The 23,060-nt window shown below is 40.0% G+C and overlaps 1 protein-coding gene across 1 annotated transcript in view; it reads left to right on the top strand.

The window, feature by feature from the left end:
* The window catches only part of ca10a (carbonic anhydrase Xa), a 322,634-nt gene extending 304,861 nt beyond the window's left edge, over positions 1-17,773 (top strand). The window contains exons 5-9 of the mRNA XM_005721941.2: positions 4,892-4,987; positions 8,823-8,895; positions 11,972-12,126; positions 12,420-12,594; positions 17,038-17,773. Of these exons, the coding sequence (XP_005721998.1) occupies positions 4,892-4,987; positions 8,823-8,895; positions 11,972-12,126; positions 12,420-12,594; positions 17,038-17,060 (522 nt within the window). The 3' untranslated portion in view covers positions 17,061-17,773. The remainder of the gene's footprint in view (positions 1-4,891; positions 4,988-8,822; positions 8,896-11,971; positions 12,127-12,419; positions 12,595-17,037) is intronic.
* The last annotated feature ends 5,287 nt before the right edge of the window (positions 17,774-23,060 follow it).

The following is a 23,060-nucleotide window of genomic DNA, read 5'->3' as shown; positions in this document are numbered from 1 at the left end:
GGGGCTGTGGCCCCCCCCTCCCGGTCGGCTTCGAGCTGGCGGCCTCCGAAGAATGCGGCTAAAACTTTTGCGAGATCCCGAGTTTGTTTTGCGAGATCTCGCAAAAGTCCGTCATAATTTTTTTTTCTCCCATGTCCCCTGCGGGGCTCCGTAGTATATAAAAATTGGTGTATTTCAAAAATAAAAATATGAAGACACTTAAATTAAATTTCCTGTGGTGGGAAACTATTTTGTGCAACTTTTTTGTATTTGCAGTTTTGAGAGATAAGCCTCTTAAATTTCTCTAACTAGAAATATATGTTAAAAAACAAAAACGATTTTTAATTTTTTTGTAGTTTATTGCACTTTTTTGCAATTTATGTAATTACTATGCACTTAATGCAGACATATTATTAAAATTTGGGCTATAATGGTTGTATTGATGTATATCAACTTGAAATGCTCCCAAAAATGGCACTACAGCATGTAAAATATAATATAAGCTCTGGCGGACTTGGTTCTGTGGTAGGTCTTAAAGGGTTAAACAGCTTATGGCTGGGGTGGCTGGAGTCCCTATAACCAATAACCAATCCTATGTGTGCAGAGACTTTTATCTCATAAACTGAAAAACAATGTCAGATTTTGGTGTCATTTGAAACCTTATTATCAGTAGGAATAGACCAGTTTCCTTCATCTTTTTTTTTTTACCGATTTATATTATCTTATAAAATAACATGATCGTGGACAAATAACTTAAGAAAGTACCATTCAATATTAGTTTTAATGGATTACATTAGGTTTACACCTAATACATTTGACAGTGTCAGCCCCACAGACAGAAAGAGACAGCACTTATTTCTGAAGAGGGGATCCAGATACATTTAATTCAAATCTTGTCAGGTGTTTGAAAAGGATTTGCCACAGGCAGTCGCTTCAAACATTTTAAATCCCCATCAGCCACAGAAACATACCTTGGATATCCTATTTCAAATATAGTCACACACAGAAAATCCCATTGAGCTAATATTGCTGCGGCAGATTATTGGTCACAGAGCTGCAGATGAGGAGACTCTTCCTATTTTATTTTCTCTTGCTCTAATTATCATTAATCACTATTAAATGGAACATTACACCCACATTTGCACCACAGTAGCTTTGTTGTGAAGGATCTTGGATTAAAATTGCATCAGAACACCAGTCATGGCTTGTTTTGAAGAAAAATATCAGTGAAGAAAAAAAAAAGCGAAATTTGGGTTTATGCTCAATTACCATTGCAGTTTATTTTGTATTAGCACAGCTGATTTTATCGGAGATGCTTCTAATTCTGTCACATTAGAAAAAAAAACATGGTGAAAAACGACAGCAAAAAGCCAATGCAGATACAAATCTAGAGTGTGATCAGCATATTTGTACATGGCAGCAAGACTTCTCCATTTGCAGGTTTCTTGATACTATACATTATCCTGTTAATCTGAAGAAGGGTCCAAGGATTAACTGAAGCTGAGATGGGGAGCATCATTTCCAGCCCAGCGCTTAGAAAGCTGTTAGTGCTAAGCACCCTTCTTTCCCGTATCGACTTGCTGTCTCCATATTTCCCTATCCCTGAGGGCACCGAGCCATCATGCCATAAAGAGACTGTCATGACCCCTTGTTGTGAGTAATAGTGACCATTCATACCCTATTCATTCAGTGCAGCTTTCCACCCAGGTTTAACTGACCTAAAAATGGCCAAAGAAGCTGCTAACTCACCAAGTACTTAGAAGAGCTGCATTCAGTGGAAAGTTTTAGTGTGGTTGTTTTTTTAAAAGATTTCCCATGGAATCATGTGCAAAATTATTCTTTAATCTTTTGATATATTTCCAGTATTTATCAAACAAGCTATGGTTTGATGTTTGACTTAATGCTGGCCTTGTTTCATTGTTACTGTTGATGTATTAGGTGAATCCCATATTTTTCAGCTTTAAGCCGAAACATTATTTTTTGTTATATGTTTTTGGGAATTTTTGATGGTAATGCTTCTGCAAATGTAAGTCGTAATAATGAAATCTCTTTCTGCCATTCCTGAAATTGATTATTAAGAACTTAGCTCTGAAAAGCTAGCTCTGACAATATACATTAAATGCTTTGTGTGTTTTTCAGTGTGTGGAAGATATTAAATAGCAGTCCCTTGATGACTAAAATATAATTGTTTGCTACAGATTTCTGTGTTGTTGATAATGGAAAAGAATGGAGGAGAGGCTTGTTGTAGATGTTTGTTGTTGCCTTGAAACATGTAGTTACAGTTGTGAAAGGATGTAAACCTAAAAAGTTATTGATGGCTAAACCTAATCAAACAAGGGAAAACAGTTAGTTAAAAAAATGTGAAATGTGTTTTCAGTCATCCAGATCATTGTAGTCTGAGGAGCTTGGAAAGAAAAGCGTCTGGATTTCTTTAAGTTTCCTTGAAGACGTTTCACCTCTCATCCGAGAAGCTACTTCAGTTCGAAGAACAACTGGTGGAGCACTCTAGGCCATTTGACCTCAGTAAATCACATGATAGGGTGGGGCTAGATTTCACAATGGGTTCACCCAAAACCCTGGCTGATTGTGACGCACATCCATTTTCACACCTTGGCTCGTGTGATTAGGCAGAAGATCAATAGGGTCCACGAGGGTCCATTACCCTCTTGGGGACACTCCCATAGGGCTTAAAAATCTGGGGCTCCCCACCAATTGCTTTTAGGACTGAAGAAGCTTCTCGAATGAGAGCTGAAACATCTTAAAGAAGTCCAGACGCTTTTCTTTCCAAGCACCTTAGAAAGATGGGTTGTGAACTTACCTTACTTGACTTATAGTACTTAGAATGTTCCAATGAAGTTCTTGTGCATTGTAGGCCTTTTCCCACTCAGAACTCTAGTGTTACGGAACTACATAATATTCAGCAGAATGAAACACAGCGTTACCGCTGAATCTAAGTAACATGTTCCTGTTACATTGATAGAGGTGTTGAACTTAATAGTTAGTGTGAATTGTTTGAACAGCCCGAAGCTGCAATAAATGATGAGGTACAGTAGGCTCACACATAAAATTACCTTCTTCTGCTCTTTCTGTAACTATTTCTGTGTCTAATTACGACCTCTATTTTCTCGCTCTTTTTTCCTTCTCTATTTGGCAGACATTCTCACTTTATTATGGCCCACACTGGCCTTTTATTGCCCACCAGCAGCACACTTTGGGCAATTTGTCATTGGGAGAGTGGGGATGAGTTCTTTTGGCTGCCTCTGCCACTCTCACCTAAAAATCTAATCAGATCAGCAAAGGACTCTAATCACTTCCTCTCTTGCCTTGATTGCATTTATAGAAGTTCTGCTGTGCTGCACTCTCCCAATCAAGTATTCCATAATTACTCTCCTCTTATAATTGTTTATTTATATACCCCTGTACAGTATGCTCTTTGCCAGTGAGTGAGGAGGAGAAGTTTATGGAGGTGAGGAGGGAAAGCCTTCGAGAAAAATCTGAAAATTATTGCCAGCCGTTTGTGCTTGAAATAAGTCATTTACCACCTTTGTATTCATGGGGGTCATTGTGTATTACCACATATTGAAAAACTATAATGTAAAGGTAATACATTTTTAGGCATTCTGCCAATCTAAGAAGTAAGTGACAGATTTTTTAATACCCAAAAAAGGAGACTTTTTCTCCTGTGCTAATATTTGTCTGCTTGGATAAAATACTATGGGTATAGTTTTGTTATTATTTATGACCCAAATGCTAAGCTAATTAACCATCCACAATGCTATGGGTTAGGGGTAACTGTAACGGAACTGTAACCCCTAAAGCAAAGAAGATATTTTGTGAATCCATCCATCCATTCGCTTCCGCTTCTCCTTTTCAGGGTCGCGGGGGGCGCTGGAGCCTATCCCAGCTGTCATAGGGCGAGAGGCGGGGTACACCCTGGACAGGTCGCCAGTCTGTCGCAGATATTTTGTGAAAAAATAGTAAATAGTTTTTGATGCATGAAGGATGATTACATTTTTTGCAATGAATGTGTATAGCTGCCAGAAGTGCAGACTTCTTGCAGTTTCTGAAATGTGCTTCTGCTTGGTAGTCTCGGGAGCTGGAGATCAGTCCGTCAGGATCTCTGCCCCTGGCCGTTGCCAGATAAGATAAGATAAGAAAAGTAGGAAACAAGATGCAGGAATGGCACACAAAAGGATCGGAAGGCGTGATGTATAGATAAAAAAAAAATTTGTATTTGTTTGTTGCATGGGTTACTTTCCTGTCAACTACAGAAATGTATTTAATTTCCCTGTCCTCTTTTGCTTTCAGTTCATTGTTAAAATCTGATACTTTTAAACCTTTTCTCTAAGAAGTGCCTATTCATGATATATTGTATATCTTTCAAATGCACATAGGTTAGGCATTTTAAATGTAAGAGTTGGAAGTTGAGCGGTTGGGTCTGCCCATGCCAAAACATCATTAACAGGCTTAAACTACCGAACAGCTGTTGTGGATGAAGCATCTGTCAGTCAAACATTAACCTCATGCTGGGAGATTGTTTAGCTTTCTCAGCAGGCTGGCCTTGGAGCAAATAATGACAGAACATCCCCGTCTCTTAATGTCCTTCATATTACTTCTGTCCTTATACACATTAAGTATACAAACTATCTGCATGTCAGCTGCTTCCATTTTAATTTACCAGAGATTTGTATTGATTTTCCCTTTTTAATCATCTGATATGCTAGCCATAAAGAAAGATTTAAGTGAATGATTGAGTATCAGTACAAGGCAACTATACATTCTTGACAAAGGTGCTCAAAGGTTTCTATTTTATAGTAACTGTTTCAAGCACCTTCATGATGTTTAAACTAAAACTATCAGACTGATGTTTTTCTTTCTGTAATTCCCTACTTCTCTTCTCTTTATGTTCCAGGTTCAGCTGATCCACTACAATCATGAGCTGTACACAAATTATACAGAAGCTGCAAAAAGCCCCAATGGACTGGTCATAGTGTCTATATTCATGAAGGTAAACCTCATACATATGTTTAATCACTGCGCGAATACAAATGTGTACTTGTATTCACTCACAGAACAACTTACAGTTACTATGGCGTTCTGACTTATAGCAATAAAGTCCAGTAGAATGCAAATTGCTACATTCTGAGTTTTATAAATTCATACTGAATCTGGGCATAAATGCCATGTTAATTTTGACCTGGTTTAATCAGTTTTTAAGTATTACAAGCCAGTAACAATATACTTATTCAAGAATAACTTAAAGCAGTTTTCCTACTTTGACAGAATTCCATGACTTCTATGAGTGTGGAACTCACTGTCATGAGTATACAGTGCTCCCGGAAAATTCCAAAATAAAAAAAATTAAATAAATTTTTTTCACCTCAAAGTTCTACACACAATACCATATAATCACAAAGCTAAAAACATTTGTTTTGACATTGTTTCAAATGCATAAAAAAATAAAACATCTACGTAAGTTCATGTGGGTGGCTGCAGGTCAGGAGGTATAGCAAGTCATCTACTGATTGGAAGGTTGGTGATTAGATTCCTGGCTCCTCCAGTGTGCATGTCAAATATCCTTGGGCAAGATACTAACCCCCAGTTGCTGTCTGATGCTGTCTGATGCATGCATCGGAGTATGAATCTGAATGTGTGTGAATGTTAGGTAGAAAGCATAGGTGTGAATGGGTGAAGGTGGCATGTTGTATAAAGCTTGTTGAGTGCTCCAGGAGTAGGGATGGGTACCGGTGTCATGGCACCGGTTCTGACATAAACGGTAGTAACCAGACCGAAAAGCAGCGCACATTTCGGTGCTTTATTTCGGTGCTTTTTTTTTCCTGAGCTGTGATACACTTCTAGCCAATCATTTTACGTTTCCCAGGATAGTAGGTGGGGCCAGGTACGTACGTTCAGTTAGAGCAGAGCTACAGATTAAAAAGTCCAAGGCGAAGCGGTCAAAAGTCTGGCTGTACTTCACAGCAAAAGATGCAAACTCAGCAGCAACAAGTGCTTTAAGCTGATACTGTGATACTGTCAAAGGAGGTAACACCTCGAATCCGATGAAACACCTGGCGACGCATAGCGTTTTTTTTAAAAGCCGAGAAATACGCCGTATTTGATAGCTTGCTGCGAGACCTCACACCGTGCACGTCGGGTGGGTTGCCAGTTATCGGACCCGGAGCAACATCCCCCCAAAACCCGAAGAATAGAGTCCTGGCCCCTAGCCCTGCCAGTGTAGCAGAAATGATGAGGATGATGATGCAGCAGAAGCCGTTCTTCTCTGCGTGAGTCGCTTAATGTTGTTCGAGTGCAATTTACGTTGAGTAGGCTAACCACGTTATTACATTAATGCAGGTAAGGTGAACTAGCAAACATCATCATAGCTACATGCGGCTGTCTTCTTGTTTGATGGCAGATACTCCCTTCACCCTGGCCAAAAAGGCTAAAATGACCAAAGAAAAAGTGGGAAACAGCTGAACATGAGAGGTTTTTGGACAAAGTTTGTGTTTTTTTCCCATTGTTTAAGCACTGCTTCCAGCCAAGAGTGATACCATATATGCCCCACAGCTGCAGAAAAGGCTAACATTGTTTTCTTTTTACAAAAAAACAGCTGAATATGAGAGGTTTTTGGACAAAGTTTGTGTTCTCCATTCTTTAAGCACCGGTTTGAGCACCGGTTTGAGCACCGGCACCGTTTCAAAAGTACCGATTTGGCACCGGTATCGGATAAAACCTAAACGATACCCATCCCTATCCAGGAGAGTAGAAAGGTGCTATGTAAAAATCTGTCCATTTACCATTTATTTAAAACCTTTACAATTACACTCATATTTGAGCTCGGGTGCATTCTGTTTGATTGGAGCCCATCTATGGTAAATTTAGTTGACTGGACATGATTTGGCAAGAACTGTCTATATGAGGTCCCACATTTGATAGTATATGTGAGAGAAACAATGCCATGTTTCTCTCACATACACAGCTGGGACGAATAGAAATAATGACACAGAGAAGCAAAACTAAACACACTGAACACAAGAGACTGCCGAAACAAAACAGGAAACACTAAGACACAAATTCAACATGTGGCAAGACACATAGCTGGGAGGGAGGAACGCACATGAGAACAGAATTGACTGGAAAGACAGAAGAGGGGGCCAAAAGAGGGAAACACTGACATAATTCAGTGTACATACATGAATACACAAGAGAGGCAGGCAGGGGGAACGTGGAGTGAAACACAAGGAGGAACATGTAAACAGAAAATGGAAACAAGACAAAGGTACACACACACATGGGAAGTGAGGAACAAAACACAAGGGGAACCTCATAAACCTGATAATTAAGGAATTCAATAAATAGGGGATTATAGGAATAATAAACTGAGATCAGCAGAAAAATCCGAAACAATAACAAGAATAAATTCAGGACTGTGAAACTTGAATCATAATAACACAAAAACGCTCAATAAAACAAAATAAACTCCAAAAGCTGTGTCCAACACCCAGCAAAACTTTGCTTGACAGTGTGTTTTCATTTTAGTTATGGAGGTCAGAGTAAAGGATGGACTTGAAGCCATTAGCTGAACAAAAATCTGATTTTCATGAGTTCATGTCAGGCAAGGTTAGACAAAAAAATAAATCTTTGATTTTTACCATACCTATTATTCTAGGAATTATCTCAGTACTAGACAACTGGAGGACAGGCTTTTGAACAGGCATGTGGCCAGAAACTGAGACTTACTATACCAGTAACAGCCTTTTCCCCAGCCACAAGGAAAGTGAATGTTTGTTTGTTTTGTCTTTAGCAATTTGTGTTTCCAGAGCAATTCATCCAGCTAAGTTTATATGGTACTGTCCTAGCATATTCCTTCATTATTCTTGTTTTGACAATTAGCTGTACACCTACTCTGGATATGTGCTCCGTAATAGCATAAGTGCCTAAATGACTGCAAAGCTGCTGTAAGAAATGTCATCTTACGGCTTAGCTGTTTCTCCAAGCACGCACTGATGAGGACACTTTAAAATGTTTCACAACTGTTTACCTACAGAAAATAGTGAGTTGCTTGTCAGTTGAATATCAGTTCCACTTTCATCAGCATGCAAATTCAGCTGTGTGTGAGACTGGGCCACAAGATGAAACTCAATATCACAACATGAGTAAGAATATGTGGATGTATGTATACAATAATCAAATAACAAAGGAAGCAAAATCATAGTAAAAATGTGTGGAAAATGCAAACTAAAAACAAACAAACATCGGGGGTTTCAGTAGCCTATCCTCATTTTCATATACTTCTTAAGCAAAAAGAAAATCACAAGGTTATGTCTTTGTTTTAAATAAGAGCTATACATGGAATCCATTACCTAACCCAGTAGTAAAACTCACAGGGGTCAAACTGGCCCAGCAGTGTTTCCGTCTATTGTGGATCCACAGAATTAACAACTTGGCTCAGAAACTGATTGTCTCCTTCTTCCACTCTTCTACTGAGTGTGCGTCGACCTAAAGCATGTCTGCATGGTTTGCCATCTGCTTCTCAGCAGAGTGAAGTGCACTCATAAGGGCCATTTCCACTGCCCAGAAAATTATCCATTACCCACTTGCCTCCCATGAAGACATTTACAACTCCTGCTACCTCAACAGAGGCAGACTTCAGTGTTTGAGGCTTTTTTAATAGTCTCCTAAAAAGGTGATAGATTAAAAAATACACTCTCATTATACTTGGAAGTACTGTCCCAAATAGATTAAATTTCGTTTAATCATACAAGAGCAGAGCTCTCAACTCATTATGTGACCATTTAACCTCACTCTTTTGACCCTCTTTTTTCCTTTTCTCTTTTTTCTAGATTGCTGAGACCTCGAACTCATTCCTGAATCGAATGCTGAACAGAGACACCATCACAAGAATAACATATAAAAGTAGGTGGTTGTGTGTAATAAGTTGTTAAAGCACCAATCATAAATTGGCCAAGCAGCATGCTCTGCATAGTGCTCCAAGTGGATCACAGTTCATGGGGTTTGCATGGTTGGGTTGGATAGAACCTGTCCAGTGTCATCATCCTCAGCACAGAGGGGAGCCCTCAGGACTGTGTTCTGAACCCTCTACTTTTCACCCTGTTGATACGTAACTGCATCCCCAGGGTTGCTACCCATCACATCGTGAAGTTTGTGGATGACACAGTACATGGTGGGCTGGTCAGAATCAACAACCTGAATATCGATAAAGCTCGGGAGGTCATTGTCAACATCAGAACCAACCCAGCCACGTCCCACTTCTCATCAACAACACAGCTGTGGAGGTGGTCAGTAGCACCTAGTTTCTGGGGCTGTACATCACGGATAACCTCATGTGGTCTGTGAACACCATGTCACTGGGGGTGGATGTGTTGTTGGGTGGCAGAGGTGGATCTTTTGGGTCCACTAGGAGGAGCAGCAAAAAAGCATGGATTTTAACAGCTGTCAAAACTCTGTCAGATATGCTGTTTCGCACACACTGACTCACAGAAACACACATACAGATGCTGTCACACACCACCCACTCATACCCATGAGTCCTTAGGCATATCCCTCTCACAGCCAATAATGCTACCAGCCCAGCGTTTTTCTGTTTTTCTTCCCAAAAGCACAGATTTACACACAGGTGGAGTGGCCTAAAGTGCTTTTTATTTTTTCACAGCTCCTATTCCTTTGATGCATCAGTTAGTATTTAGTAGTGATGCAGCTGATTCAGCATTAAAGCTGCAGCAGCCCACCACTGTGACCTCACCACAATCAGTAGCCCATTTGTCATGAGAGGACTAGTAGACAACAAGTTATAGCGAATTGAGGGGGAGAAAGAGAGGAAGAGGAAGTTGTAGTCTGTCCAATTAGCATCCTGACAGTGGAGACAGTTTGAATAAAAGAGGTTTTGTGTTGCCACACCAACAAGCTGTCATTCACAGAACAGCAAATGAAAGAAGTGAGAAAAAATGAAAGAGTTGTAATGATAACCAGACTCCGTATGAGAAGTGACTCAAATTACAGCTTATTTGTTACACCAGTGTATTTCACTGTTTACTACTCAATTGGAGTACACAGATTTATGCCATCCACTGTATTTGTTCTACAATTGCAGTTGAGTTAGAGTACCCTAGTAAGTTTCTGTATGAATGAAAATATCAGCTCAGCAATTTATGTTAAATACTGAATTTTATAACCATCCATCCATCCATCTTCATCCGCTTTATCTGAGGCCAGGTCGCGGGGGCAGCAGCCTAAGCAAAGAGGCCCAGACCTCCCTCTCCCCAGCCACCTACTCCAGCTTATCCGGGGGAACACCAAGGCGTTCCCAGGCCAGCCGAGAGATATAATCTCTCCAGCGTGTCCTGGGTCTGCCCCGGGGCCTCCTCCCGGTGGGACATGCCTGGAACACCTCACCCAGGAGGCGCCCAGGAGGCATCCTTTTCAGATGCCCGAACCACCTCAGCTGGCTCCTTTCGATGTGGAGCAGCAGCTGCTCTACTCTGAGCCCCTCCCGGGTGGCCGAACTTCTCACCCTATCTCTAAGGGAGAGGCCAGCCACCCTTCGGAGGAAGCTCATTTCTGCCGCTTGTATCTGCGATCTCGTTCTTTCGGTCACTACCCACAGCTCGTGGCCATAGGTGAGGGTAGGGACGTAGATCGACCGGTAAATTGAGAGCTTCGCTTTTACACTCAGCTCCCTCTTCACCACGACGGACCGGTGCAGCGTCTGCATTACTGCAGCCGCACCCCCGATCCGTCTGTCGATCTCCGGCTCCCTTCTCCCATCACTCGCAAACAAGACCCCGAGATACTTGAACTCCTCCACTTGGGGCAGGAACTCATCCCCGGCCCGGAGTGGGCACTCCACTCTTTTCCGGCTGAGAAACCAGTTTCATTAAAATCATACACTGACTCATTTTTAGAGCTATGGCCAAAACAAAACAACCTGCAAGCTTTAATAAAAACTGAAGCAAATGCAGATGTGCCATAAACCTACATAATGACCAACATGTGGCTAATCCTCTAGTTGCAAAAAGTCTTCAGGCTGTATAGAAGCATATGGGAAACTCAGTAGAAACTTTAGTTTGAATCACTAATGTTAGGTCATATTAAATACAACATTTTGTGAATTATAGTCCCTGTTAGAGTAAGGAAATGCTCACTGACTAATAATCTGTCAATCACAAGTTTTTTGCCAACTTGGAGGACTGGATTTAGATTCCAAACATCAAGAAGAAAAATGTGGAGCTCAAAGATTTCATTAAGCATTAACCAATTAGCGATGTCACCGTGACTATGTGCATCCTTTATATACAGTCACATTTACGTTGCATGGTACTCTAACAGTTGTGCTGTAGTAATGAATCAGTCTCCATAAAGATATACACCAGAGAGTTGTGCATGTCTCTAAATAATGGAGTGCTGCTTCTCCTTGGTCAGGTTGGTCGAATTTGGTGCCAGTGTCCAACTCCCAGATCTGAATACTTTCTGAATATCTAAAAACATTTGGACAATGATTTAGCTTTCACATATCTTTCCCTTATAATACTACCACTTATTTAAAGTCAAACAAAAAACACGTGACTGAAAACTTTCAGCACTGATTACAGAATTACAGCCATTTTTTGACATAGTTCCCCATTTTTAAAGACTCAAAAATAATTGGACAAACTAACATAACTGCAAATAAAATGATTGCTTTACTGCTTGGAAGAAAATCCTTCGCATGAAATTATTGCAGCCACCTTAAGTCGCTGCTTGTTTGTGGCCATTATTTTTTGTCTCCAGTAACTGAAACAGGTAGTGTAACTGTCTCCTTACCTCCAAGTCTGTGAAAAAATCACAGTATATGATAATCTTTTAGTAATTTGTTTACAAATCTATAAATTTTTACATGTGGAATACAATTTTTGTACAACTACATTTCCAGTGTCTTCCGATGAAACATTAGAGATCTCATTTTGTTTCGGTTTTCTGCCTTTTTACCCTGCAGATGATGCATATCTACTGAATGGCCTGAACATAGAGGAGATTTATCCAGAAACAAGTAGTTTTATCACATATGATGGATCGATGACCATCCCTCCATGTTTTGAGACTGCCACGTGGATCTTGATGAACAAGCCAGTGTATCTCACACGGATGCAGGTGAGCCTCATCCACCAGCACAGACCTGAAACAAAGCTCCCAGAATACACTGGGGCTTACCTGTCTCAGATCAGGATTCTCTCTCAAAAAATTACTCTGTGAAATATGTCTACTCACATTGAGGCTTTTCCTCCAAAATCTCTCCTCCTGTGTGTAATCTTCTACTCAGACCTTGCTGGAAATTAATGCAGTGGATAAAAAAGGCTGGCTCACATTTCCATGATACTTTAGCCAATTTTGCTTCTCTTCCCTCCCCCTCTTTCTCACTCTCTCTCTCTGTGTCTTGATGTTAGATGCACTCCTTGCGGCTGCTGAGCCAGAACCAGCCCTCTCAGATCTTTCTAAGCATGAGTGACAACGTTCGTCCTGTGCAGCCTCTAAACAACCGCTGCATCCGCACCAATATTAACTTCAGCATGCAGGGCAAAGACTGCCCAAACAACAGGGCCCAGAAGCTCCAGTACCGAGGTAAAAACTACTTCTACAAATGGCTGGTTTGGGTAACTTTCTCAGTGTCTGACATTTAAACAATATTTAATTACAGATATTATGATATCTGTCCTTTCATAAGATCGCACAATTTGGTTATAACATTTGTTTTTGTGCACACAACAGAGCAATTATACAAAAACAAATATATAAAATAGGCAAGTCATATTTCTGTAAAAAAAACAAATCTTTTGAACCCGAAAAAAATACAAAGATGCTGCCGTTATTTTTCTTAGTGGTCATACTAGACTGCTCCTTTACTGAATGTGCTACACTAGGCAACTACTAACAAAAAATGCTAGGAAAGCTTTAAGAAATGGTAAATGGCCTGCATTTGTATAGCGCTTTTCTAGTCCATAGGACCCCAAAGCGCTTTACACTACATTCAGTCATTCACCCATTCACACACACATTCACACACTAATCCACACACGGGGGATGAAGCTACATTGTAGCCACAGCTGCCCTGGGGCGCATTGACAGAAGCGAGGCTGCCGGACACAGGGCCCTCTGACCACCACCAGTAGGCAAACATGGGGTTAGTATCTTGCCCAAGGATATTTGGCATGCAGCCAGGATGCAGCCTGGGATCGAACCACCGACCTTCTGATTAGTGGCTGACCTGCTCTGCCACCTGAGCTACAGCCACCCTATACAATGTACATTATATGAACAAAAGTACTGAATCTTTTACACTTTACACCTATAGAAGCTAAAAACAACAACAAGCACATCAAAAACAGTTTTGTTGTACATGTACAATCACAAGAAATGACTATTCTGTTTTATTCTAATGTTGTATTAAATTGTTTTCAAAATGGCAACAGAGTTTCAAAGTATTTCTCAATTCTGGGCTTACACATTACCAGCCTGGAACTAGGTCCAGATTACAGCAATTATCTTAGTGAATAAACCATTCATTTTGATAAAATGATCCCCACAAATAAGAAATGAGATCATCTTCTTCTTTCAGCTGATTGCACAGGTCATCACAGTGGACTCACAACACAAGCATTCTCTTCTGAAACACTGACTCTCCTTCACTACGTCTATGAATCTTATCTGTCATCATCCTCTTTTCCTCCTTCCTGCCAGCAGCATATTAAACATCTTTTGCCCAGCACATCCACAATCCATCCACTGCACATGTAGACTATCTCAGCCTTTCCTTCTTAACTTTGTCTCCAAAACGCTGAACGTTGCCCCTCCGACATGCCTGATTCTAATCAGTCCTTTCTGGTCAGTCACAATCAAAATCTTAACTCTACCACCTCCAGCTTTGATTCCTGGCTTTTTGTTACTGCCACAGCTGCCAAACTAGAGCATGATAGCAGGTCTCACTACCATCTTGTAAAGCTTCCCTATCATTTTTGTTGCTATCTTCCTGTCACAAATCACCCGTGACACTCATCTCCGCCCACCTGCTCTCTTTTTCACCTCTCTTGTGTATTGTCTGTTGCTTTGTATAACTGACCTCCTTGCAATTTTGCAACTGTCTCCCTCTCATTTACACACATGTATTCCTTCTTGCTTCTCCAGGCTTTAATTCTTTTTCTCTCCAGGCTCTCTCCCACCTGCTGCCTACTCTCACTACAGATCACAATGTTTTCTGCAAACATTATAGTCCATGGAGACTCTTGCTTGCCTGCTTCACCTCATCTGTCAATCTGTCCATCACCACTGCAAATAGGAAGGGCTCAGAGCTGATCTCTCATGTAATCCCACCCCACCTTGAATCCATCTGTCACTCCTACCCCACACTTCACTGCTTTCTCACTGTCCTCATAGATGCCCTGCACCACCCTCATGTACTTTTACGCTTTTTATCAACTTGTTCTGACTTTGTCTGCAGTTTTCCATCAACACTCTCAAAGCAAAAATTGCACCTGTAGTGCTCTTTCTCAGCATGAAGCCACTACTGCTCACTAATTGTCACTTCCCTCTTTAACATTCAACAACTATTTCCCATATCTCTATAGTATGGCTTATCATCTTTATCCTCCTGTAGTTATAACAGATCTCCATGTAACCTCTGTTCTTGAAAATCAGTACCAGTAGACTTCGTCTCCACTCCTCAGGTCAGAGGAATGGTTCAGATGACATCTCCTTACCACCTTGGTAAGGTGGTCTTTCCATTTGTTAGTACATTTCCAATTGTATTCTAAGCACTCTAACCTGCAGCACATCCTTTTCAGCTTAATCTCTTACTAATTGAAACAGACCATTTTCTCCTACCTAGTGTCCAGCTTCTAGACATCTCCATATGAGAACTTTTCTTTGCCATACACCGGACAAAAAATCTTGGCATTTCACTTCATCTGTACTTTTCCAGCATTCTGGTAATTCTTCCCTACCACCCAGAGGCTATCTTGACTCCCCTCTAAATTCTCTGCAACATTCTTCCTTTTTCAACTTCCAACATTTAAGCATTGGCTCCGCCTTCACTCACTCCTTCTTGATTTCCAGAGTCATCCTAGAGACTACTGTCCATTGCTGCCTTGCTACATTTCCCTCGTCAACGCCATGCAGTCTGTCTCTTTGAGACTGAACCTTCTGTATAGGATGTGCCTGATCTGTGTACACCTTCCTCTGCTGTTATATGTCACCTTATGCTCCTCTCTCTTCTTGAAGTATGTGTTCATAGGTCTTTCCTTAATTGTCATCATCTCTGTTCCTTTCACTTATGTATCCATAAGTGGAGGCTGAATCCTGGTTTACCATAGCTCTCAGGAGCATAGGGAGGGTTTGTCGTCTGTGTCTAGTCTCTCATTGGTTCTCTGTTCAGTTATTTGACATTCCCTTGCCTTCCTCTTAAAAGATGAAATTATTATTCTAGGGAGCAGTTGTGGGGAGAGATTTCAGAAATTCACCCACCTTAGAGTCTCCTGAGCATCAAACAAAAAGCACTCTCTGTTGCGAAAACACCAATGTAGACCTGCTTCTTTTAATTGTTCTGAGAATTGAGGACCTTCAGGATGAAGTAGGGTGGGGATGTCTCATTAAAAGGGGAAATGTATCTGCTTTCTTACAGAAACATGACCCCACATTCTTGTCACACAATGTCAAACACTGTCTTTCTGTTTAATGGTGCCAACACGCACACAAGGTGTCCTTTCCTGTCAGTAGTGCATTGCACTACTTCTTAAAGATTCTCTTTTAAGGAGCGAAAGCTTTAAGGAAGTTGGAAGGATGCTGGTGGAGTCTGGAGTTCATGAGTCTGTGGTTTGTGTCCAGGTTTGGATTTGAGTTTTGTGATGATTTACAATGTTTACACTTTCTTACTTTTTCTTTCAATTACTTACATTAGTAAGTTCCAAGTGCAAAAACAACTTGTGTATGTTTAGACACTGCAAACCAATTTGTTACATTTAGGTACTGATAACTGTGTTTCCACAAGCCCCGCTGGTTTAGAGACTTATTCATCATGAAGAAAACAAGACAGTCAGCGATCAATCGATTTGCTTGCAAGGGAGGCCTCGTCGGTGTCTACCACAAAATGACCCCAACGACGGGCTCCGCTTGCTGCCTTTTTTTGGGAAAACAGTTCACACAATACATATCACAGCAAAAGCACCGCCCACGTAAAACCCCCAAATGGTTACAAAGACAAGGCACTGTGTGTATATGTGTGCGTGTGTGTGTGGGAATGTGTGTCTTCCTGAACACAACTGTTTCTACAACATCCTGGTCATAAAGAGGGTAGTCTCCCCCACACCCAATGTATGGTTCACCATAGATAACACAGTGAAGCCATACAAAGGGCAGGAAGCTTACCAAACATCAAACAGAAGCTTCACAAGGGATGTGTAATAATCCTCCCCCAGCACAGAGTGGCTGGAGAGGTGGTCAGGGACAAAGGAATGTCTTGATCCTATAGATTGAACTAAGATCTTACAAATTTAAGAAGCATAATGACAAACATTCAACAATTAGACCTAACAATAACTACTTTGTCAGTCTTAGATACTAAAACCTACTTGAACTGCTCAGCTTGGGCTTAAGAAAACAATTAGGCTTTGGTCTCAAATACACCTTCTTGCAACATTCTTGAAACCATGTGGTCCTTCAAAAATGTTTATGAAAAATCTGTAAATCGTTCCATAAACAGATAAACATAAATTATCTATCAAGATGCATTAATACAAAGATTCATAACCTATCTATTAATTGAGCTAAACAGATCAAAGCCGATCATGATAACAGACTGTAGCAAATTCCTCCTGCCTACATCTACACACATTTATGGCATTCACTTAAGGCCATTTTAAACTGTAATCCTGGCTAAAAATGAAAAATGGTGCGGGGTGGATGATGTCAGAGAACAGCTGAACCGTGAAGAGCGCTGCATATATATATATAACTGTGTTCATATATAATTATATATAATTGTATGTCCACTCCTGTCCCACTTCTCTCTTCCAGTGAACGAGTGGTTGCTGAAGTAGCCTTCTCAGATGAACGTGAAGACGAGACAGAGATGGCGTTCAGGATGAGGGGAGAGAAATAGAAAAAGAAGTGAGGCAGGGAAGAATGAAGAAGAAAACTGGTCTCGAGGCTGTATCTCATCTAAGACTTTTTCATGGCATTGTATAAAGACAAATAACACCAGACATTATTTAAATGAAGGAACTTTGCATTGCAAGGAAAGAGACTCTTCTTTTCATACAGTGAGAACTGTTTGAACCTTTGATCAAACACATGCTAACAGGTCCTTTCCCCCACTGAACAATTATATCTATATGAACATTTTGATATCAATACTTTTTGGGAGCAAACAAAAAATAGACAACCTAAAAAAAACACGAAGCATTTATTTGGTAGCCAGTCAACCACTATGACAACCTTAGGGACCTTTGTAGATAAAAGATGTTGCTATCAGTAAGAAATTCCTAGAACTAAGTCATTGCCTTTCCCCTGCTCAACAATATGGAGCCATCAGGAAGACTCACGTGGACGTTTCATTTCAGTCACCAACAGGGCATGCAATCAGCAAAACCAACAGAGAGGGAACACAGCCTTACCTTGTCATTTTCCAAAACTAGAGTAATGCCATGGGACAACTTCCAAAGTTTTCATATGGTCTCAAAGCAACTGGTGTCTTGGCCTCATATGTACATATTATAATTATCAATACAAAAGAAAAATGAATGTGTAAAGAAAAAAATAATGAAATAACATTCAAAAAATATATTAAGAAGATATTAAAAAGACAAAAAGTTAAGAATTTTAAAAAGCTTGGCGCACTTTGAATTCTGCAGCAGTTCTCAGTCTGAGCTGATGCCTTTTATTTCTGTTTTATTTGTTTACAATGGTCATACACTGTGTTTGATGTTATCAGCCCAATAAATGTGTCTGGAAAGTTAACTTTGGAACATGTTTCACTATCTGAGGATTTTACTTGTTATATCTCCACCTGTTTGTACTGTTTCACATTAAATATGTTCATGTTACAGTATTCCCCTTTAGAGGCTTGCTCAATAACTCTGGCCACACTGAAATGGATGCACCGAAATGCTTGCAGGTAGGCTTCAGAATCTCAGAATGGGCAGCTTGGAATTGCTGGTTAGGATACAGATCAAACTCAGGTAGCACTGTCAGGGTTACTGTGATCTGTAGTACTCTTTTAGATCACATCAGTTGACATCAGAGGACATGAAAAGAGGAACCTCACATGTTAGGAAATGCAGATCTAGCAGATTGATGCCTGCTTTACAGTAATGGTGTCTCCATGGGTTGCTGAAGAAAATGTCTGGCTCCGGGAGAAACAGACCATCAGCATGGTTGTGACAAGCATATTAAAGCCCAAAAGCAGGAAATGCATTTTAGAATTTATGGAAAGAAGAGTGACCAATGTTGCAATTATAAAGAGAAACAACAAAACGAAAGAAACCAAATTTCCTCAAGCAAAAAGTAATACTGCTGACCAAAGGAGTGTTTATCAATATCAAAGGCAGCAACTGATTTACAAACAGTGGGAAACTTGTTGTGAGCTGCTTCAAGCTGTAGTCATATTCTGTTGGATGCAGAAATCCAACTGAAGGGCGCATGCTTAGTTAGTGTATTGAAATGCAGTGTCACAAAAAACTGCAGGTAGTTCACAGGGATCCATTCAAACTCTGAATGAACTCGTGAACTTGGGGGTTTAGAAAGCATCTTAGAACTACTGGATATTATTCTGGTATACTCAGTTAAGGTATTTTGGAGTTTGAATCTGAAACACATATAAATATGTTCCATCATCTTATCATTAGCCTCTGGATGCTGGTGGCTACACTGCAAATCTTAGTCACTATGCTGGGAATGCAAGCAATCTCTAACAGTGGCACTTTAGTCACTAGGTTAGGGATTCTATCTACTATTAATATGAATATTTGTTTATTAATTACTGTACTCCCGTTCTCCAAGCTAAGCTAATGGCCGCTTGTATCACTAGCTACACAATCTGCAGGGTTAAAGATAGACAGAGTCTCCGTAAAAAGAACCTCTATCAGTTCTAAGGTTTTATGTATTGGAACATCCATCCATCCATCCATTTGCTTCCGCTTATCCTTTTCAGGGTCGCGGGGGGCACTGGAGCCTATCCCAGCTGTCATAGGGCGAAAGGCGGGGTACACCCTGGACAGGTCGCTAGTCTGTCGCAGGGCTAACACATAGGGACAGACAACCATTCACACTCATATTCACTTTTGGAACATAACAAAAAATAAAAACACAAGAATTTAGCAGCTCACAGGTTTCTTTCCCTTGTTTAGTTCAACTGTCTTTGATCTAAAGATAAGTTAGATGAAGATTTGAAGATGAAGTGCATTTTACAGCATCTCAATTCAATTTGCATATAATTGCTTGGAGAACCACAGAGCTCCACACAGCACAGTCCTTTAATTGGGTTGAGGTTTAGACTTTGTCTAGATCATTGCAACGGATTCTTTTCTTTTTTAGCCATTTTATCTAGATTGCATGCTCAATTTTTGTGATGTTTAAGCTGTTGAACCGTTGAATCTGACATTTTACTCTAAAATACTTTAATATACGTAGGAGTTCAAGGTTGACTCCAGGGTTCCCAGGTTCTGTGGCTGCAAAACAAACTAAATTCATCATCCTTCCACCATTGTACTTGATATTGTTTGTGCTGATATGCAGTGTTGGATTTTTAACCAAGCGTGTCTCCATGCATTATAAGCAAGCATTGCAACTTCGGACTCCTTGCTCCGAAAGTCTTGTGGTCTGGTCTGGTACAATTTTGCAAAGCTTAGCCATCCTGCCACAATCTTTGAGAGAGAAGAGACATTCTTCCAAACAAGTTATACTTTTTAATATTTTACTCACAGTGAGCGCAAGAGTCTACATGAATGTCTGCATCTTGTGATATTATAATCGATCTAGTACATATGCAACCCAGAGAGTGGACGTCAAGGAAATATGAGGAATGATTACCTGTCTGACAGATCTCCAGCTACCCATGTTAAATGGTAAATGCACTCATAGCGCTTTACACAATTTTCCTCATTCACACCAGCAATTTTTTCTATGCTCTACATAAGTGCTTTCTATCTAACATTGACACACCAATGGATGTATTAGAGAGCAACTTAAGGTTAATATCTTGCCTGGGGATATTGGGTAAGATATCAAAAGCAGAAGGGGATTGAACCACCAACCTTCCAAATACTAGGTGACCTGAGCTACAGACACCCCAGGATACATCGAGAGCAGAATATAATCTAGGCTTATTTTTTTAACACATGACTTCTTATTTTTTTTTCTTAATTTTTGCTAAGGATGTGTTAGGTATATTTGTTATGTCCTGTAGCCTTTGAATTTTAAAGAGGATGTACTTTTTCTGACTGAGGATCTAATCAGTTCTTCACTTTGGCTCACTAACACTTGTGCGATAAAGCTTTACACATTAGTTATTATGTCAGTTATCAGTATTAATAAGAACATTTGTGTTCAACAACATACTGTATGTTTCCTTTTATCAAAACTTGTTATTAAATGGATATGAAACAGAAAGCAGTGTTTCAGATTCACCACATATACAATGAAAAAATATTGCAGGTGTTAAAGTGGATTGGTGTTCCTGCACCTTCAGCTTAACAGTAATTATATCTGAAAAGCAATCCATGTGCTATTGAATTCTTTAAATATTTCTCCTAATCCTTAGAAGAAATGAGATTTTAAAAAAAAAAGTTTTTGTTCTTTTTTTTTTTTTAAAGGAGGGAGCTTTTTTTTTTTTTTTTTTTAAGCTTTTCTCTACCTTAGCAGTAATATTCTGTAACTCTACAACTATGTTTGGGAGAGAAGCAAAATAAACTGTTTGTTAGTTGTTTGTTTTAAACTGTTGTTCTCCTACTAGCAAGAACCACAGCTACCCCAAATTATAAAAAGGTAAACTAGAAGCATGCTTTCATAAAGAGGGTGATGCAGAAATATGGTACAAATATGGAACTGCTCTGTAATATCATTTTTAAGTCCATGATATTGAATTCACAAAAGTAAGCAATGGTCTGGACATTCTGTCAAGGTCCAAACAGTCAGTGGCCTGAAAACTCACCCCTGACTGGTGAGTCAATGAGTTAGTGAGTCAGACTGGCTAACAACCTTTCAACTGAATACTAATAAGAGTAAGAATAGATTTTTATGTTAAAATATTCAAACATTACATGCCCTTTGAGACATTCTGCTGATGCTAATGGGTTCTGTTCTTAACATTTTAAGTATTAAACAACTTGAAGAACAGCAAGCAGGTGCAGCAGAGGCAAACAGACTCTTTAGGTGTTTTCACAACTGTGGTGTTTCGTCAGTTTAAATTGAACTCTGTTTCGTTTTCGAACTTGGTGCAGGTGTGAACACTGTAATTGCATTCGAGAGCAGACCATAAATGACAAGTCCAAACAACTTCCAGAGTGGGTCATTTATGGTGTGAATATGATCCAACCGTGATCCAATCCAAAAACCAGGTATATGTTACAACTTTGACCTAATAAACGGTCCTGTAGTCATGTATGCTTTGCTTCTTAATGTGGGAAGGTAATATACATGTGCAAAGGTCTGTACGGGCTAGCGCTGAGCTGTGAAATGAACATAAATTCTGAGTCTTCACTGATAGGCCAGAACACAACACCACCTTCTTGTATTTAGTTTTTTATGCTCACGCCTCAGACGCATTTAGCCAATGAGGTGACTGAACATTCTCAGCTGGTTTGTAGTGATGCTTTGATTTCACTTGGATTTTTCTCTGTGTGAGAATAAACCAAACCAATAGAAAAAGCTACAAGTTTACGAACTCATCTGCTGATCTGGACCAGCGTAAATGAACTATGAGTGTGAAAACCCCCTTTCTTTCTCTCTACTATGTAGAAAAGATTGCACAAATACAATTTTTTTATGTGTTCAGTCTGTCTCAGAGTCTATTGTGCAAGTATCAAGCTATTCAGTCATGAAGAAAAACATTACAACCTTATATACCCTTGGTCCTTTGCTTTTGCAAAAACAACTCTGACCCACCAAGGTCTCTAATCTGCCAGACCTCAGAAGGTGCCTTCAGGTATCTGACAAAATAATAGTAATATGAATAATTATTAAACAGCTGTAAGTTGATAAATCTGCAAAGCTTTAGCGTTTCAAGGTGGTGCACAGTAAACACCTTCTCAGAGATTCAGTTAGAGGAAATCCTCTTTGGACATTCTGGATTCAGTAGTTCTTTAAGTTGACATTGTAGTCTAAATATAAAAATACTCACATTGATTGGGATTTATAAACTGTAATAAATTCAGAAACTGGGACAGATCATGATACGCTTGTAGTCAGCTGGCCTTGTATTTAAGGGAGTAAGTCGGCCATATGTTGTTTGTTTCCTACAAATAAATCCACACTGCAGTGATCCCTCTCTCATACCCCTCCTTCATTAATACCCAATCAATTGAGGATGCCTCTTCTTGTAGCTCTAATGTGCAGAGAAATACTGCCTCAAACCAACTGGGAGTATCTGTGCAATGGTGCACTCACACGTTCATTTTCTGTTTTCAATTTGATCTGTGCCTTCTTATAGATCTGTAATGAAAAGATAGCAGAGAGGGGAGGGAGAAAAAAAGAGTTTTCAGTAGCTGTGAAAGTCCAAGGTTATGGAGGCCATTATTTTACCTGATCTAGGAGGTGCAAGATTGAGCCAGAGCTGGAGGATGGATAATAAATATGCCCAGTGATTCATTGCCCCAACCACCACAACTCCACCACATCCCAACAAATAAACCGTTCCAACCTCGTGACTCTGCAGTAGATCTCGCTGGACTTGGCCACTATCTGGCCCTGCCAAAAGGAATGGATGTTATGAGGCATGTATATTTTGTTGGGCTCAGATGTTTGAGGACATCAGAAACCTTTAATAATATTACATTAACACAAGTGTAGTAATGCAATGGCTACCAGGGAGTTCCAGTGCAGTG

Source organism: Pundamilia nyererei, unplaced genomic scaffold (genome assembly GCF_000239375.1).
Source record: "Pundamilia nyererei isolate P.nyererei 1_Seehausen unplaced genomic scaffold, PunNye1.0 scaffold00005, whole genome shotgun sequence".
NCBI classification, from domain to species: Eukaryota; Metazoa; Chordata; class Actinopteri; order Cichliformes; family Cichlidae; genus Pundamilia; species Pundamilia nyererei.
The sequence above is the reverse complement of the archived record's forward strand: the minus strand, read 5'-3'. Positions and strand labels throughout refer to the sequence as shown.